This window comes from Bos mutus, chromosome 9 (genome assembly GCF_027580195.1).
Source record: "Bos mutus isolate GX-2022 chromosome 9, NWIPB_WYAK_1.1, whole genome shotgun sequence".
Taxonomy (NCBI): Eukaryota; Metazoa; Chordata; class Mammalia; order Artiodactyla; family Bovidae; genus Bos; species Bos mutus.
Window position 1 is genome coordinate 73,293,219 of NC_091625.1, and position 17,512 is coordinate 73,310,730.

General features: G+C 38.4%; 1 protein-coding gene and 1 pseudogene across 9 annotated transcripts in view; one reads left to right on the top strand and one right to left on the bottom strand.

Annotated features, from left to right (window-relative positions):
• Positions 1 to 453: 453 nt before the first annotated feature.
• Positions 454 to 17,512, bottom strand: part of AHI1 (Abelson helper integration site 1) — a 220,748-nt gene continuing 203,689 nt past the window's right edge. Inside the window, exons 25-28 of one of the 9 annotated variants that reach the window (XR_011465387.1) lie at positions 15,625 to 15,674; positions 11,200 to 11,278; positions 7,429 to 7,531; positions 454 to 2,697 (exon numbers count right to left, since the gene is read on the bottom strand). Coding sequence is in view for 6 of the 9 variants with exons in the window: in XM_070376723.1 (XP_070232824.1) it covers positions 2,695 to 2,697; positions 7,429 to 7,531; positions 15,625 to 15,674 (156 nt within the window). In the remaining 3 variants the exon portion in view is untranslated. Of the gene's footprint in view, positions 2,698 to 7,428; positions 7,532 to 11,199; positions 11,279 to 15,624; positions 15,675 to 17,512 lie in introns of those variants that run through there. The other 8 variants (XM_070376723.1, XM_070376720.1, XM_070376719.1 and 5 more) reach the window with 8 other exon arrangements.
• On the top strand, positions 7,544 to 11,175 carry LOC138989175 (cleavage stimulation factor subunit 3 pseudogene; annotated as a pseudogene).

Below are 17,512 nucleotides of genomic sequence, written 5' to 3' on the forward strand. Positions count from 1 at the left end.
TTTCTAACCCTCTGAACAGTATTTGTCATTTAAATATGACTAAAATAACATGTCATTTATAGTTACAAAATGGTAAATTATTTCCCAGATAGTCTTGCTGAACTTCCTAAAGAGAAAGATATCTTTCTTTGATAAAACATTTCTATAACAGAAATAAAATTAAGGTCAAGTATTCATTTTTTTTTGAAAGAAACCTTACACAATGTTTCAAAAGTATGAAGTGTTTGCCATTTAAAAACACTATTTTAATATTTAAAAAGTGCATTTTAAACATGAATTTGCATTCATAAGTATAAAATATTTCATGTTTTAAATCTTTATAAAACTTGCTTTTTATTCTAGTTTTACAAATCCTACTCAGTATAGTTTTGGTACTGAAGAAACTTGAATCTTCAACATATAGTGGAATGAATAATTAGGAAATAAATTTAAAGAATGACATTATTTATATCTAGAAAAGATAGTGTCAAATTGTTACTTATTTGGAGAAAAGAGACTATAAAATGGGATAAAATTTAGTAATTTTAGAATAAAAATAAAACTAATTTATTACTAAGTAAATATGTAGTATTATAAATCTTCAAATTGATTCTTTTTTAATAAATGTTTTTTATTTTTGGTTGCGCTGGGTTTTCATTGCTGTGTGGGCTCTTCTCGGGCTGTGGTGAGCAGGGCTACTCTCTAGCTGCAGTGTAAGGGCTTCTCACTGCGGTGGCTTCTCTTGTTGCAGAGCATGGGCTCTAAAGCATGTGGGCTTCAGTAGCTGTGGCTCCCAGGCTCTGGAGAGCAGGCTCAATAGTTGTGGTGTATGGGCTTAGTTGCGCTGTGGCATGTGGGATCTTCCCAGATCAGGGATCAAACCCATGTCTCCAGCATTGGCAGGTGGACTTTTTACCACTGAGCCACCAGGGAAGCCCTTCAAATGGATTCCTTTGTCTGATTTTTCTGCTTAGTTATAATCTGGACTTATTACTTGGAGGGCACTTTTATTATCTCCCCCACCCTACTCTCTCTCACATTGGCAAGGGTGGTGAAGACTTTTTGTTATGTATTCATGGATAACCCAAGTTTTGTCAATAGGACAGAAAAGAAAAGAAATGGGCTTTGAGCAGAAACAACTTTTCCTGGTGTTTGTCATAATTGTTAGTTTGTCTTCAGACATTGCAATATAAAAATAATCCTTTAGTTTTCATATGAATGTTGGGATCTCAGCAAATGTTAGGTCCTCTGACATATTATTTTATTATCATCTTGATTTAGAATCTTTTTGCAACTTGTTGAAATTCTTTTAATTAAAGCCCAAATCAGAAAACCAACACATATCTCAAAACTATGAGCTAAAACTCCACAGAGCCACATGTTTTTAATTATCAAGTACATTCACAAGACAGAAAAAACAGGCTGCTGCAAGGGTGACTCAGGCTGCCTGCGTCCAGCTGTACCTGGAGCAGAGACACACACATCCAGAACAGGGGAGCTTGGTGCTATCAGAACACACTTCTGTGCTTATCGCCGAGGGCCCGAGCAGTTATCACCGCCACTCATCACTTCACCAGTGAACCCCCTGCCCAAAGTTCTACACAGCGGGGGCACGTTTACCAATTTTCATACTCCTACAATATGTGCAGGGGAAGAGTCAAATATATTTTTACTAGAAGATTCTTCACATTGGGTATACATCTGGGCAAAATTTACACCTCAGTGCCCAACACTGTTTTTCTCACTTCTTATTTTAATGGAATCAGTTGTCCAATTTGGTAAATAAGTTTTCTAATTTTATATTAGTCTTGACCTTCTTGAGGTTATATATTTATTGACAGACTTACAGTCACACAGTTGAAAAAGAAGAGCCAAGTAAAACACAAAGAGATGGAATTTCCTATTTTATAACCTCACACTTCAAAATACATAGTCAAATATGACACTGTTACTCTGGAACGAAAGGAATAAATAATCCAATGTAAAAATTTAAAAACAAGTGTTAAGACTAAAATAAATATTAAAACAATTTAAGTCTACAAATCACTTACATGCTTCAACATGAAATGCCTTTTTTTTTAAAGTAAAAAATATATTTGGAAAACTGTTGCCAGTCTAGCCAAAAGTCACTTCTAGTTTATGTGTATCAAGTTATACATACAATTCATCAAAACAAACACATTTGTTACCTTTTAATGCCTTTCTTATTTGGAACATTTTGAATACACAAAATCCTGAAGCTGCTTATCTTTATTTTAAATAAAGTTAAGTTTCAATAGCATATATTTCAATTCTGAGCATAACATCACACATATAACCACACTACAGATATAATAATATTAAATGATTACTTAACAGACATTCTAGCAATACCAACACTTTTTCTTCGTACTTGCTGAGTAGCAATTATAATTTTTCTTTATTGATTTTCCAACAGCAGTAATGTAATTTTGATGCAATTACTAATAAGCACAAGTGCCATTATTTTGATCAACAACAAACCCGATGGTTTATAACCAGCTCAAAGGGCCACATTTATTTTCCACCCATACCTTGCTTCTGATTTTTCTAGATTCTTTCATAAGGCTAAAACGTAGTAGATCCTTTCTTCCTGGCCATCTGAAATTTCTGAACTCTGAAGAGAAATTCCATTTGGTTTAATTCGTCATTTCCTTTCTGTATATTTGGTTCTTTCCCTCTTCATTCTTCAGCTCTTTACTAGGAGAAAATGACACACGATGTACTAAGTGAGCTTAACGTCTTCTGCTCACAATCACCTTGGCATGCCCAGGCAACAGCACAGGTGATAAAACAGCGTGCCGCACACATACACGCGCACACACAACCAGAGGCCAAAACACGGACTTGTCTTCTTGAACAGACTCCCAGTCTAACTTTTAGAATGAAAGTCTAGCTTGCCTCTTGAACAAACTGTGAAAGTCTTTCAGTATCACCAGCAGTTGCTTAAGGCCTGCTGCAGCACTGATCAGTGAATTTCAGCAAGAAAGAAATACATTTCTCAAATATATACAATAAGCATTGCAAACCCTGGGTAACTTCTAAAATTAAGTGCAGGCAATCGGAGTTGATGAAATTCTTCATTCACTGGAAAAAAACTGTCCTGGATGCTGCTTCAGGGTTAGTGACTGGAAAGCATATAGGCCATTTTATTAAACAGCACTCTTTCATTTAGTTTATGACGATGTCTACTTTTAGAAGTGGGTTAACTATGATAGTTTTTCCAATAAATCCCCAAAATGGCATGTGTCATTTTTGATTGAGCAAGAGAGTGATGGTTAACTATATATCTAGATGCAGCTTTGAACTAAAACAAATTATACTATTAATAAAAATCAAGAACCAACAGGCAGATGAAACAAGAAGTTGTTTCTTTAGAGGCCATGTGGTAAGTATACCACGATTATAGGTTGATAAACGAGGGACTGAACCTGAATTTTTTTAATGCAGTTGTTCATGTATCGGTGATGAGTATCTGGACATACACAAAATTGTTTTGTCTTCCCTCTAAGCAGAAACGATGAGAGTTGGACTGTGAAGAAAGCTGAGCACCGAAGAATTGATGCTTTTGAACTGTGGTGTTGGAGAAGACTCTTGAGAGTCCCTTGGACTGCAAGGAGATCCAACCAGTCCATTCTGAAGGAGATCAGCCCTGGGATTTCTTTGGAAGGAAGGAATGATACTAAAGCCGAAACTCCAGTACTTTGGCCACCTCATGCGAAGAGTTGACTCATTGGAAAAGACCCTGATGCTGGGAGGTATTCTGGGGAGGAGGAGAAGGGGACGACAGAGGATGAGATGGCTGGATGGCATCACTGACTCGATGGACGTGAGTCTGAGTGAACTATGGGAGTTGGTGATGGACAGGGAGGCCTGGCGTGCTGTGGTTCATGGGGTCGCAAAGAGTCAGACATGACTGAGTGACTGAACTGAACTGAACTGAAGCAGAAACGGCTTAACATTTGGTTGCTCTCACGAAACAAACTTCAATCTAAGGATAATGGCCAACTGCTTAGGTGCGGTCAATTCCACTGATCACTCCTGAGAAAAGCAGAGGCTAGAGCATTACGTTGGAAAGAAGGATGCGCTAATAACCATTGCTGAACCCTAACCAGAAGGGTGAGGGAACATCTGTGCCTTTAAGGTCAGGCCCAATCTTTTATTTTTATTTTTTTTGATTTATTTTATTGAAACATAGTTGATTTACTATGTTGTGTTAATTTCTGCTATACAGTAAAGTGATTCAGTTATACACACACACACACACACACACACATATATATATATATATATATATATTCTTTTCATATTCTTTTCCATTACAGTTTATGGCCCAATCTTAAATAAATGAAAAACATGTACACGAGGGGGAAAAATCCTTTGTCAGTCCTTGTTTCCTGATTTTAAATTTGCTAAATTAGCACTATGTATAGAAGCCCTGAAATGTTTCCAGTGAACATGCTAACAAACGCAACTGAGGTAGAGTTTAAAATGGTGCAGGTATGGTGTGCCAAGGTACAGTCTCACCAGGGGCGAAAAAGGGCATCATTCTGTCCTGGTGGGTATACAGGTACAGTATGTAAGGTTTGCCTCAGATTAGGGTCTGATAACAAGGGGAAAGAGGCTCAAATCACCCAGGGAGCCTATAAACATCTGTAAGAAACAGTGGGAGAGGTAAAGAATCTCAGAGGATCTAACAAGGCAAAACAGAGTGAGAGGAGGAGTTTATGATACTGGCAGGACAAAAACGAGGAAGAAAAACAGAAAAGGGAAGTGGAGAGGAGAACAGCTGGAAATGAGTGAGCTGGATGCTGCATAAGATGGGGCAAGACTGAACGGTGAGAAATTATAAACAGATGAGCCAGGAAGACCCTCAGGAGATGGAACCTGAGGAGAAACTGAACTAGAATAAGCTAAAGTAGGCAGTGAAGACAGCACATTTATGTGAAATGACTCAGATTAAGAAGAGGAAGGAACACTGAATACAGAATATCAAAGACTGTCTATGAAAGGGAGCAAGGGGACAAAATAAAAGGAAAAAGAGAAGACAGAGTCAGGTGCACACCCTGGACAAATAACAGGGCACCAGCAAGGGGGCCTCAGCAGCATGATGCTGGCTGCTGACGGCACAGGGACTGAGCGCCTGGGAGACGGCGGAGGCCTGCTGCCAAGGGGTTAGATGCCATCTCACCAAGACACTGGAATGAATGCGAACCCGGGCTTTCTCTGCGCATCTCCTCATTAAGGAACCCCATAATGTAACAAAGGGAGAGCAACAAAGTGAGGGCCTTTTAAAGGCAAATCATATGAAAAGAGAAAGGAAGATTTCATAGCAGGGTTTTAAAAATGAATAGGAAACCAGGTCAGTGTTTGTGTGTATGGTATGAAAAATAAGATTCATAAAAATACTGCGCCTTATTCCACAAGAAACTCAATCCAGTGAGTATTCCCCAAAGGTTTGCTGTGTGGCTAGACACCAGGAGAATTACTGGGGGGAGAAAATGTGAGCATATTATAGCCCCTGCCTTAAAGTACTGGGTTAAACCCAAACAGACTCTTTGGCCAACCCAATATTACCATTTAATCAGAGTTAAAAGGCAAAGCATTGTGTAGCAGAAATAACTCTGAACTCAGAGCCAGAAGATCGAGTCCTAGTTTAAGCACTTTTAAACTCTGGGTCTGAGACCTTAATTTCTTTATATGTAGAAAGAAAGGGCTGTATTAGAAAATTTCTGAAATTATTCTTGTTTTAAAAGAAATGATCAAGTAGTATATATAACAAAATATGCTGAGTAGAAAAATCAGAAAATACACACTGTAAAATGAAGGATAAAAAATCACTACAGTTCCATCATTTAGAGATAACCACTCACATTTGTTGATGTATATTGTTCCATATTTTATGTATGTTATATAAAAATTATTTTATAATCATTTTTAACTTACAAATTTATCACCTTTCATTTTTAACTTACAAATTTATCATCAATCTTTCTATGTCTATGAAAATACTTCTATAATATTTTTACTATTGTAATAGTCACATGGTATTCTATTTAATAATCAATCCTTTATTCATAGAAATTGATTTTTTCCCTTCCATTTTGAAAACTTGAAGGAGTAGCCTTTTAATTAAATCTCTACATATACACTTAAATACTTTCCTACAGTAAATTCTTGGAGGTAGAACTGTCAGGTCAAAACATATGAACAATTTGAAAACTTAAGAAAAAGCTATACCCTACAAAGGATTATTTTAATATTATTACCAGCAGTATATGAGAAAACCCACTTCCCCACACTCTCATCAACACAAGGCTGTGTAAGTCTGAAGCTTGCTGCCATTTCATGAAGGAAAAATACCATCTCATTTACTGATTTAATTTCTATTACTTTGATCACTGGAATTGGACATATTTCAGATTTTCACTGATATATATATATATATATATATCCCTTTAAGAATGTTCTATGTATCCTGTGGGTCAGTTCTCCTATTGATAATCTTTTCCCTCTTGATTTTTTACAGCTTTTTATATGCTGAGGGTACTAACCCTTTGTCATATATTTTGTGAAATTCTTCCTGATCCCAGGTCACTGGGATCTTCTTTACAGCTTCTGCTTACACATTTTTTTCTCTTTGACATAAATGATTTTAAAGGTTCTATTATTTAGATCTAAAAACCTGTTTCAAAATATGTTTTCTAATTCTGATATCAATAATAAAAAGTCATTCCTTAACACTCATGATCCTACAATTATTGACTTATAAGCTTTCTGTATGATGAGAATAATGTGATAGAGCTTAACATTTCACTTTTAATAGCCAAACTTCTCTTCTGCTAATAGAGAAAACAGAGGTCACCTTCTTTAGAAAGTCCTTTCCTGTCCTTCTTCATCTCTCACCAGAAAACATCATCATGTCCCACTCACCTCTCTCAGTGGAAAAAGTAGTCCTGAATTTGAATTTGTCTCAAATTCTCCTCTTTAGTTATTCCCCTTATACTGTACATTGACCGGCTCTTCTCAAGGGGCTCTTGGCTTATAAATATTCTTGTAATTCCCTCCGATATAAAGATTTTCTTTATATCCTGTGTTTTCTACTACCTACTGCTCAGCCTTTTCTTTCAAGTCCAATGTTTGGGAGAAGTGGCCTCTTCTGACAGGTCTTCTCCCCGTGGGCTGGAGACAATCTGACTCACGTTCCAGGATTCTCATTCAAAACCTTCCTCTCCCAGGCCACAGCCTCTTGGCTGCCAAACCCAAAGGCATTTTTCAGTCCCTATTTGCTTTTGCTCTCTTTGACATGTGGCCTTGTTGACTATGCTTTTCCTAAACCTTCCTGTGGACTCCGTGACATGACTCTCTCCTGGTTTTTCCTAAACCTTCCCGTGGACTCCGTGACGTGACTCTCTCCTGGTTTCCTCTCACCTCAATGAGGGTGACTTTCCGGCTGGTTTGCTCCATCTTCTTCCCCTTTGTGTCCATGACATGTCCTCGGTCCTCCTGGCTCTGTTCTCTGCCCCGCTCAGAACTGCAGGAGGGGAAGAGTGGAGACAAGAAGCTAGTGAGAAAGCTTCTGCAACAGCTCAAATGGGGCTCTGATTCAGCGAAGTGGCAATGGGAATAAAAAGGGGAGATAAATGGGAGGATCTGAGAGAAAAATATTCAACAGACTACATGAGTGATTATATATGTGTCTGGGAAGCAGGGAGTTGCTGAGAATAATGTAGAGATTACAAACCTTAGCTGGTTGGGCTCCTTTTTCTACTGTATGAAGGGACAAGAATAAAATAAAACCTACTTATCCCAGAAAAATATTAGCTCCCTTGGAAAAACCAGAAAATTTATCAAATTGTGTGTGTGTGTGTGTGTGTGTGTGTGTAAAAGTGCAGGAGATCCCTTAGTGACAAAGAAGGGATGAAGAAGTTTACGTAAAGAAAACAGTGATATCCCAGCCTGTGAGATGGGAATGCAGTGTTTCAAATGGTTTCCTATTAACAGTAACATAGAAGACAAACATTTTATGGATGTATATATAGTAATGCAAATTATGTTAGAGAAAAGAAAATACAGAAATCATGAAAAAAGGGAAATTCAAAGAATGGAAGGCAGTGTCTCCTCTCTATGATGTCCAGGAATGGTGGTAGACATCGTGAAAGAAAGTGAAGATGAAAGTCACTCAGTCGTGTCTGACTCTTTGCAATCCCATGGGATGTAGTCCGTGGAATTCTCCAGGCCAGAATATCAGAGTGGGCAGCCTTTCCCTTCTCCAGGGGATATTCCCAACCCAGGGATCGAACCCAGGTCTCCTGCATTGCAGGTGGATTCTTTACCAGCTGTGCCACAAGGGAACTGCAAGAATACTGGCGTGGGTAGCCTATCCCTTCTCTAGTGGATCTTCCCAACCCAGGGATCAAACCAGATGCATTGCAGACAGATTCTTTACCAACTGAGCTATCAGGGAAGACATCATGACAGAGCCCAAAAAACAGTATGAGAATTTAAAAATGAAGCAATAAAGAGGACTGAACAGTGACTGCTGTGGACTGAATTGTGTCTTTCACAGGTTGAAACCCCCAAAGTTAATACATCTTACAAAGGAGGTCGGGCCTTTAAAGAAGTAATTAAAGTTATATGAGGTCATAAGGGTGAGGCCCTAAGCCACAGGATGGTGTCCTCATAAAAAGAGGAAGAGACACCAGAGAGCTCTTTCTCTCCATACACACACACAGACAGGAAAGGCCATGTGAGGACATGGCAAGGAGGTGGCCGCCTGCAAGCCAGGAAGAGAGGACTCACCAGCACTCAGCCCTATTGGAACCTTGATCTTGAATTCCCAGCCTTCAGAACTATGAGAAAATACATTTACATTGTTTAAGCCACCAAGTCTCTGGTATTGTTACAGCAGCTAGAGCAGTCTATAGGGAGACGTGTAAGTAAAGGGCTTCTCAGCAGGCACAGTGGTAAAGAATCCGCCTGCCAATGCAGGAGGATGTGGGTTTGTTCCCTGGGTCAGGAAGACCCCTTGGAGGAGGGCATAGTGACCAGTCCAGTACTCTTGCCTGGAAAATTCCATGGACAGATGAACCTGGTGGGGTCACAAAGAGTCAGACATGACTGAGCACACACATATGTAAATGAAGGGAAGTCAGAAGACTGAGAAGGAAAAGATGAGAAGTCACAAAGATGAAAGAACAAATAGAGCACATTTAGAAAGTAGGAAAACGAGGAGACAGAAAGGAAAGGTGGAGCTCTGACCCAAAAAGCACTGATAGCTCACTATCTTCAGGGAACCCACACGCTAGCGTCACAGAAAAAACTCAAATGTCTGTGATGCCAGGGTGATAAGGAGAACGAGGGAAGCAGCCCAGGAATGACACAACAGGACTCGGTAAAGTGGAGAGTGGATGACTCAGCTCAGGGAGGCAACCACTATCCCAGTACCAGGGGAGGGAAGCCCTGGAAGAAGTGGGGCTGTGGTCCAGAGATTCAAAAGAAATATGACACATACATTTTTGTGAAACACGGTGGACCTGCACTGTATCTTGCTAGCAGTTGTTTTTCTGTTTTTTAAATATTATTTTAAAAACTGTTTAAAACATTTTTTTTTAGTATTGTTGCTCTGTGCATTTCCCTACCCCACTTTGTTCCAGTCATAGGGTGCCCTGCTGGCTTCCGGGTATTCCAGGCACCTCCATGCAATTGTGCCTTAGCTCCTGCCCCTCTTCTGATTTCGAGGTCCTTTTCTTTTTTGTTCACCTTGTCTCTACATGGTTTTTAAGACTTAAATGCTCTTACATCTTTGGCTTTTCCTAACCACTGCAGAAAAATCAGACTGAGTGATCCTTTCCACTTTTTTTCCCTTATAATGTACATACAATCTAACAGAAAGCTGCCCTGAAAAATACAACATTTGGACTTCTGCTTGCCTCCAAGATAGAGTAACATGGACCAAGTAAACTGCTCACCTAAAACAACCAAAATTTTGGATAACACATATGAAACCATTTTCAAGACATTGAACCACAGGCAACAAAAGAAAGTGATAACAAAGAAATGGAAAATAAATGAGATCAGCCCTATGATCGCCTAGCTTACTGCCTTGAGAGTTTACAGGCTATAGCACAGGGAGATGAAAATGGTGTGGAACGTGGTGGACTCCCTGAACGAGGGCTAGGAGTCTGAGGAGCCCAGGAAGGCTATAGTTCACAGACCGCCAGAGAGGAGAGAGTGGGAGAACGTGAAGACTTGCAAGGGTCCCGTACGAATATTCAGCAGAGTATAGGTGAACGTACACATCTGAGGACATGTCCTGAGGCCAGGGACAGTACCTACTTCCATCAGCCAGGACGGAAAACCTCACAACTCAGAAAGCATTAGGTAGAATATCTAAAAGGGATTTTCATCAGTGGTGAGGAATAAACAGTCCAAGACTAAACATTGTTCAAGTCCCACCTAACAAATCTAGCTAAAAAGTACAACTTAAAATTATCAGAAATAGATTCGTGTTGGCTGTCTGGCTCTGCAGGGCAGGGGGCAACTTTATTGGTTTGGGGTGGTTTTTAGTTTAATTTTTCTTTTCTAGCTTGGCATCGCGGGCCAGTTTGTAATTCTAATCGGCTGAGGCCATGTCAGGAGACGGAGCCACGGAACAGGCAGCTGAGTATGTCCCAGAGAAGGTGAAGAAAGCCGAAAAGAAATTAGAAGAGAATCCTTATGACCTTGACACTTGGAGCATTCTCATTCGAGAGGCACAGAATCAACCTATAGACAAAGCACGGAAGACTTATGAACGCCTTGTTGCCCAGTTCCCCAGTTCTGGCAGATTCTGGAAACTGTACATTGAAGCAGAGGTTAATATTTTATTTTATTTTTTCTTATATAGCATTTGATGGGAATTGCAACATACACTGTAGTGATAGAAAACAAATTAGGAACATAAATAGCACAAGTAGGACAAGGAGGATTTAAAATGTCTTCTGCCTTTATTTTGTAAAATAGGTATGAAGGAGTAATTAAAATGAATTTTTGAAATTTGGGTCTTTACAAGCTGATGATTGTTGCATTTTGGAGTTGCAACAACATTAAAACAATTTCAATGGTAAAAAAAAACAAAAAAAAAAACACACAAATACCTAGGCAGTGAGTACCTTGTAGGATGCTGTGCAGTTCAACTCCCCCAGTTAAGCCATTGCTTACCAACAGTTGTTCGTGTTTGATACCAAATGTGTTTATTCCAATTGTATGTGTTATCGTTGTTCGTAATTAAACTGATGAACTAAGAGTGTGGAAAAAAACACACACACACACACACAAAAAAACAAAAAAAAATTATCAGAAATAAAGATCAGAGTGGAAATCAGTGAAACAGAAAATAGATAAACAATAAAGAGAAATCAATGGAAAAAAGCTTGTTATTTTCAAAAAAATTCATAAATCATTTGCCAGGCCGACCGGGGAAACCAGGGTAAAGAAATAAATTATCAACACCAGGAATTAAAGAGGCAACATTATTACAGATTCTATTCATATTAAAAAGATAATAAGGGGATATTATGAATACTTTATGTCAATAAATTCAACCACTTGCATGAAATGGAAAAGTTCTGTGTAAGACACAGATTATGAATGCCTATATAAGAAGAAAAGAAAAGGCAGAGGAACCAGAGATCAAATTGCCAACATTCGTTGGATTATAGAGAAAGCAAGGGAATTTCAGAAAAACATCTACTTTTGCTTCATTGACTACACTAAAGCCTCTGACTGTGTGGATCACAACAAATTTTGGAAAATCTTAAAGACATGGAAATACTAGACCACCTTGTCTCCTGAGAAACCTGTATGCAGGTCAAGAAGCAACAGTTAGAACTGGACATGGAACAATGGACTGGTTCAAAATTGGGAAAGGAGTACGTCAAGGCTGTATATTGTCACCCTGCTTATTTACTTTGTATGCAGAGTACATCATGTGAATTGCCAGGCTGGATGAATCACAAACTGGAATCAAGATTGCTGGGAGAAGACATGCAGATGGTATCACTCTAATGGCAGAAAGTGAAGAGGAACTAAAGAGTCTCTTGATGAGGGTGAAAGAGGAGAGTGAAAAAACTGGCTTAAAACTCAGCATGCAAAAAACTAAGATCATGGCATCCAGTCCCATCACTTCATGGCAAATAGAAAGGGAAAAAGTGGAAGCAGTGACAGATTTTATCTTTTTGGGCTCCAAAATCACTGTGGATGGTGACTGCAGTCATGAAATTAAAAGATGTTTGCTTCTTAGAAGAAAAGCTATGACAAACCTAGACAGTGTATTAAAAAGCAGAGATATCACTTTGCTGATAAAGGTCCATACAGTCAAAGCTATGGTTTTTCCAGTAGTCATGTATGGATGTAAGAGTTGAGTTGGACCATATGGAAGGATGAGCACCATAGAACTGATGCATTTGAATTGTGGTGCTGCAACTCTTGAGAGTCCCTTGGACTGCAAGGAGATCAAACCAGTCAATCCTAAGGGATATCAACCCTGAATATTCATTGGAAGGACTGGTGTTGTAGCTGAAGCTCCAATACCTTGACCACTTGATGTGAAGAGCCTACTCACTGGAAAAGATATTGATGCTGGGAAAGACTGAGGGCAGGAGAAGAGGGCAACAGAAGATGAGATGGTTGGACAGCATCACTGACTCAAAGGACATGAGTGTGAACAAACTCTAGGAGACAGGGAAGGACAGGGAAGCCTGGAGTGTTGCAGTCCATGCATTCGCAAAGAGTTGGACGTGACTTAGCAACTAAACAACAACAATATAAGAAATATATAACCTTAATGGCCGTACTTGCATTAGACTCATTGAACTTGTAGTTAAAAATCTTCTACTCCAGGCCCTGATAGCTTTACTAGTAAGTCTACTCAACATCTGAGTTACATCAGCAAAAACAGTGGTGGAAGGACTTCTGAAAAATTTCTCCTTCAAATAAGCTATGGGAAAACTGGAAAAAATGGTTTTTTAAAATTTAACTTCAAAAAATTTTTCAAATTAGCCAATAGCTTGTAGTAACCTGGAGATTGTTTATTCAAGAATGGTTGACACTTGGTAAGAATTAATTTCTTCTCATGAAAAGAAGAAGAAATTGAAGGAGTTTGGAATGGGGTGATCATAAAGATGGAAAAATATATAGTGGAGGAGAGATTGGATAATCAGAGTTAACACTTATGACTATGTTATATTAAGAAGAGATTTCATTTATTCATTCAGTTCACATATGAGTGTTGACAAATAAAGGCCTTTAATATTACTGATCATCTGAATTAAATTCTCTCTGATCAAAGCTGTTAATGAAGTAAAGTAGTCTATGTTTCAAAATAAACCCCCAAACTCAATGTAAGATACATTAGCAACTAGGGAACACTAATATTATTTAAGGATTAAAACATATTTGTAGAAGCTTCATAAAAAACTCTGACTTGGGCAGCAGATAAACACATCATAGACGCATGAGATACAAAAGGTAAAAGTTTAAGACTTTCAAGAAAAAGGCTTAAAATTAACCTATACAATTTCTTCTTAGTATCAAGAGTGTAGCTTTAACTAAAATGTGAAAAGATTGTTTGCACAGAAGTGACTGACATTTCTTTAAAAAAAAATTCAAAGTATAAATGAGACAAGAAATTCAAGTAGAAAGTGGTGAGAGGCAGTCGTATGTGGCTCATTTACATAGCCTGGTCAATCAGCTAATAAACACATGTTAGGAACTGAATGGCAACACTGCAAAGAAACAACAAAAAAAAATGGGATGGTATGGGGAGGGAGGAGGGAGGAGGGTTCAGGATGGGGAACACATGTATACCTGTGGCGGATTCATTTTGATATTTGGCAAAACTAATACAATTATGTAAAGTTTAAAAATAAAATAAAATTAGAAAAAAAAATAGCTTCTACCCATTTACTTGGGCACAATGGACTCATTTAAGTAAATTAGAGAAATAAAGAAATGACTTTGTTACATACTGCGCTATAGCATTTCCATCTTCAAGTCGCCTACAGTTTTGAAATCATGAGAAATGTAAATTCATCCTTAATTCTAAGAAATTATGAGTATAGGGAAAGCCCAAAGGCCTTAGATGAACCTGAGCATTGAGACATAACTGAACTTCTCATGAAGATTTATTTTCAGAAGCTTGTTAAGTACTCTGGGTTCAAAAAGAGAAGCCTAGCTACCCTGACATGCTGGGATGCTTTTTGAGGCTTTTTTGAATTTTCATCTGGAGAGCATTATGTGGCATCTTCGCATCATCTGAAGATATGTATCCAAAGTGGTCAGACGGAGGACAGAATCTTTCATTCACATCTTAGGTAAAAGTTCTAAAGTATTTTATAAAACATGTTCAAAGACAGCACTGTTCCCATAATGTATTCAAATATGATCACTTCTGGTTGTTGAAACGGAGTTTTTGTCTGTACTGATCCAGCATATTTTTTCATATGTGTGATCTGTCATTGAGTATACACTCCTCAGAGTCAGTTATTATCTCATCAACTATTATGTAAACTTTCAATTATTCAGAGATTGCTACTGAAAACATACCTTGCAGATAAAATAAAAGACAAAAAGCGGAAAGACCCGGAACATGTGTTTGTGTCATGTGACAGAGTGAAAGTATGGGAAGAACGCAGATTAGGAAGCAGAGGATCTGTGTGCTGGGACGGGGTCTGCTTCTTCCTACCTCTCAGGTCATGTTTCTCCACATGCAGAGGAGGGGCAAGAGCAATGGTCTGCAGGGAAATGCGGAGACTCAAATGTGATGATGAGTGACCGTGCTCTGAAGCAACACGGGCTTCATATATGATATACAATGATACGTAGTCCTAGATGGGCTTCCCTGGTGGTGCTAGTGGTAAAGAACCTGCCTGCCAATGCAGGAGGACCAAGTCGCTGCAGTCACGTCTGACTCTGTGCGACCCCATGGACTACAGCCCACCAGGCTCCTCTGTTCATGGGATTTCCCAGGCAAGAATACTGGAGTGGGTTTAGCAGGGTTAACCTGAATAAATGTTTTCCTGAAGGACACTTGGTATGGATTCCCTGTGTGTATGTGTGTGGAAGCATGTACCCAGATGTGGGAATGGTGACGTGGGATGGGAGGGCACGGCAGATACCCGAGCTGTTCAAGGTTGTTACATTCAGGTGATAGTTTGCTGGTGATGTATGAATATGAAGTTTCGGCCTCAAATTAGGTACAATATGCTCTGCAATGACAAAAACTGAGACGTACTTTGTAAAGGTTTTCAATATTTTTTGAGGTAAAAGAGATTTTCCATTTGTGTATTAAGTAATGTATTAATAGCAAGTACCAAAAAAAATACAAAAACTTCCTAGAGATTTTTTAAAATAAACACTTAAAAACTGCTCAAATACTTAAGGTGTTTGTAAGAAATGTACAAGGATATATATATGTATAAGTAAATTTATATAAATTTATACAGGCCTTTACACAGTAATGCCTTGAAACGGGTGTTTTGTAACTTTTGTAGAGTGGTGCTATGAAGAGAGAAAAGGAGAAACTGTCCTTAAAAGAAACACCGACTATTTATCACTGCAAATTATTTAGGAGGAAAAGCTGCTTACTGTGCCGTAGACTCTGAGCTCAGTCTGAAATCCTGGGACTTGAATGACTGCTGTGAAAGAAAAACAAAGAGTAAGTCACAAATCACAGAAGACAACACTGGCAATATTCACATGCTGAAAACCCACCAACTGGCTGAATGAGTAGAGAGCAGGCCTGTTCAGAACCCAAGTGTCTATCAGCATAATGTATTCACTCCCATAGAAAACCAAAGGAAACAGCTCTTCAGATTGGTTAAGCACTCTTTGTAAATGAAGTGAGCTTTTAGGTTTGTGTCAAAAAGAGTCAGTTGTGAATCAGCCTAAATTAAGCCAGTAATGCTGTGTTATATTACTCAAGTTATGCGTTTAGCTTTCACCATTGCATCTTTCCTTTGTAATCTTCCCACTACACTCTATATTTTCATGAAGCCACACACTGAACTATGTGTAAAATTCTGAATCTGCAAGCTCTTTAAATCTTCTACAAACTTTGCTCAGTCTGTTTTATTAATGGCACCTCCATGAGGAAATCAAATAAGCACACTGAGAGTTAGTTAGAGGGTTCCTCTACCCTTGTCTGTGCTTGGTTGCTCAGTCGTATCCGACTCTTTGTGACCCCATTAACTGTAGCCTGCCAGGCTCCTCTGTCCATGGAATTCTCCAGGCAAGAATAGAGTGGGTAGCCATTAACTTCTTCAGGGGACCTTCCCGATCTAGGGATTGAACCCGGGCCTCCTGCACTGCAGGCAGATTCTTTACCACCTGAGCCACCAGGAAAGCCCCATTCCAAATAAAAGTATACTTTGGAACAATGGTGTTTGATATGAGACAGTATTTTAGAAATCAATGTTGCCATAAAACAGACTTGGAAATTTTATTTAGAGATAATTACATGTTATGGAAATGATCTACTTAAACTTCACGTAGAAAATATACATGTTACTGTGTTAAAGCTTTGAATTACATATGAATGAAAGAGATATACCATAACTATCTAATGAAATTCTTAAAAGTCCAGAAAACAAAAAAAAAAAAACAAAATGAAGTGAAAGGAAAGGAGTAAAACTTTCTGTTTCAGTCTTAACTTCTTTGAGTAACTACTGCTTTCCCAGGCTTATCTCTACTGAAACTTGCTTTGCCTTTTTAGATTTCCTCCTTCACAATCAGATTTCAGCCAGATTTGGCACTGAGCACCTTTAAACAAGTATTCCTTTTCTTATCATAAAGATTTCAAGAGGATTTTGTACTTTTCTGGACCATAATTATGTGATATTATTGCTGGCTATATAGCTTTAAATCAAGCATGTAATAAAAACAAGAGTTAAAGGACAAGGAGACTTGGTGGTGAGAGGTGGATGTTGTCATGTTTTAAAGAACATCAAAAGAACCAATCTTTTATTTTTCTCAACTATTTGAAGATCATCTGACTCAGTTAAAATGTGTTTGGGAAAAAAGGTACAAGTACACAGAAAATTTAAATTCAAGGACAAATGCAGACTACAGAATAGTCTACCTGCCCTTAAGCCAACTCATCAAGAAGAAAACTATCAAAACCTCTCAGAAAGCATCAATTATAACCTAATTTTTTCAGTTTTTTCTCAGGCTTATGGAATAAATTCCCAACAGTGCAATCAAATTCATGCTAAGATGCTTCTTTTACATGGTCTAATTATTACTTCTATCTCTTTGCCCAATGTAAGAGTAACATCTTAAATAAATGTACACATATACAATCGTCCCTTAGTATCTGAGGGGGATTGGTTTCAGGACATTCCACCCCCCAAATACCAAAATCTACAGATCCTAAAAGTGCCTTATATAATGGTGTAGTATGCATATAACCTAACAACCTCCTGTATACTTAAACTCATCTCTAGATTACTTATAAATACCTGCCGCTGCTGGTGCT